Below are 2262 nucleotides of genomic sequence, written 5' to 3'. Positions count from 1 at the left end.
AAGAGATAGGATTGAATTGGGAAGATACAAAGAAGATGCCAATGACTTCAAGGGTGATTCAAGAGACTCTAAGGGTTGCTTCAATATTGTCCTTTACTTTCAGAGAAGCAGTTGAAGATGTTGAGTATCAAGGTCAATAACCATTTTCATTTTATTTTTTATTATTAAGAAAAGAGAACAACTAATGAACAAAAGCATATCAGCCAAAAACCAGCTAAAATGTGTTTGGGCTCCATAAAAAATTGGGTTTTGGTTTGTGTTCCGTAATCTCAGGAACAATTTTCAAACATATTATTCAAAAAGTGATTCTAATTAAACGGTTTTGTTTATTTTTTGGCTGATCACCTTTTGGTTCCATATACTTTTCTGAAAAAAAAAAAAAAAAAAATTCTCACATATTTTTGACTGCTTTATTATGTTTCAGGGTATCTTATACCAAAAGGGTGGAAAGTATTGCCACTTTTCAGAAACATACACCATAGCCCTGACAATTTCAAAGACCCAGAAAAGTTTGATCCTTCAAGATTTGAGGTAAATTATTGTTGTGAACAAGAACAAAGAACTTATGCAATGCATGCCCTTTTGGCCTCTTTTTCTTGGTATTCTTTTCATGTGATTCCAAATCCAGAATTTTGACACATTTATTTATTTTTTTTCCAGGTGGCTCCCAAACCCAATACCTTCATGCCATTTGGCAATGGGATTCATGCATGCCCTGGCAATGAATTAGCTAAGTTGGAGATGTTGGTGCTTCTACATCATCTCACCACAAAATACAGGTTCATATTCAAACCTTATTAAAAGTTTCATTTATTTATTCCAAACATAAAGTTTAGAATGATACTAATGGGTTCTATTTCAATTTTGTGTAGGTGGTCTGTGGTAGGTGACAAAAATGGGATCCAATATGGCCCTTTTGCCCTTCCCTTAAATGGGTTGCCCCTAAACTTATACCCAAAATATAAATAATGACAAAGTCAACATAAGCATAAGGTGTAAGCCAAGTCAAGTCAACCATATGGCATGGGAGCAAGCTAATAAATGTGGCAACAATGGTTCCAAGGTTCAAAATAATACCAGATCTGGTTTTGATCACAGAAACCATATGTCAAGTTCCACATAAACAAAAAAATAAACCAATGATTAAGAGACACCCAAAGGGGAAGTCTTGTGATGAATCATCATGAAAAAAAATAGGCAAGTCAAGTGTACAGAAGAGGTTTCCATAGCCAAGGAAAATAGTGCTAAGTTTTTTTTTTATTTTTTTTATTTTAGTGTTTGGAGGAAAATACTGAATTGATGTATTGAAGTTGTTAGTTTTGTATGAAGGCATGAGATGCCGCAAGGCAGGGAAATGAAAATTTGATGAAGTATTTTTTTTTATCTCCATATATTTAATTTTACATTTCTATCTCTTCAATAAATGTTAATTATATAGGCTAGCATTAGCAATAATGTATTAACAAAACACATGGCAAACTCAGAAAAGATTAAAAAAAAAATGACCTTGATCTTTAATAATAATAATAATAATAATAATAACAAGCAATTCCAAGGATAGCAATCTTCATTCTTTAGATAATAATTGCATATTATTCTTATTACTAACCTACTTCTATAATATAAGAATGTAATTGCTATATTAAACAATCAACTTCGGAGAAAGTCATTAGTATAGATTTAGTAGCAAAGAATTTGGTGATAGTATGTATAAAGTTATACCAAGTTTTGGGACTACTCTTGAAGATCCTTTAATTTTAAATAATAATAAAGCAAATGTCAATATCTTTATATAGAAAATTAAAACAGATTTAAAAAAAATAAGTATGTATTCATCAATTTCTTGTATATAATACATAATTTGAAAATCAAGTAGAAGAAAGGATTTAATGATGTTTTCAAATGAGAAATTAGAACATAATTTTGATTATTATATACTAATAAACAATATCATTTTTGTTTTAATTTGGGGGCTGAAGGAACTGCTGAAATTAATAGATAGTAGTAGTTGGGGATCATGTATACGTGTTTCCCATCTTCGAAACATGCATTCAACGATTCAAAAAAGTGAGTATTGCATTTGGTCATGTTATTGCAAATCAATCAACTTTATGATTTTCATAAGATTTTAACACATGTCGTTTAATACAGGCCTACACATCATTCCTATATATATTGTATCAGTTTTCAAATAAGTATTCACTTTTCATTTTTTATAATTAATGTTATAAAAGTTAAAAAATAATTTTCATAACAATAATT

General features: G+C 29.8%; 1 protein-coding gene across 1 annotated transcript in view; it reads left to right on the top strand.

Moving 5' to 3' along the window:
• Window positions 1–1380, top strand: part of LOC107623345 (abscisic acid 8'-hydroxylase 3) — a gene marked incomplete in the record, with an annotated part of 3019 nt that extends 1639 nt beyond the window's left edge. Inside the window, 4 exon segments of the mRNA XM_016325565.2 lie at window positions 1–132; window positions 425–531; window positions 661–779; window positions 873–1380. Coding sequence (XP_016181051.1) covers window positions 1–132; window positions 425–531; window positions 661–779; window positions 873–969 — 455 coding nt within the window.

This window comes from Arachis ipaensis, chromosome B10, assembly GCF_000816755.2.
Source record: "Arachis ipaensis cultivar K30076 chromosome B10, Araip1.1, whole genome shotgun sequence".
Lineage (NCBI taxonomy): Eukaryota > Viridiplantae > Streptophyta > Magnoliopsida > Fabales > Fabaceae > Arachis > Arachis ipaensis.
This window is presented reverse-complemented; position numbering and strand designations above follow the sequence as displayed.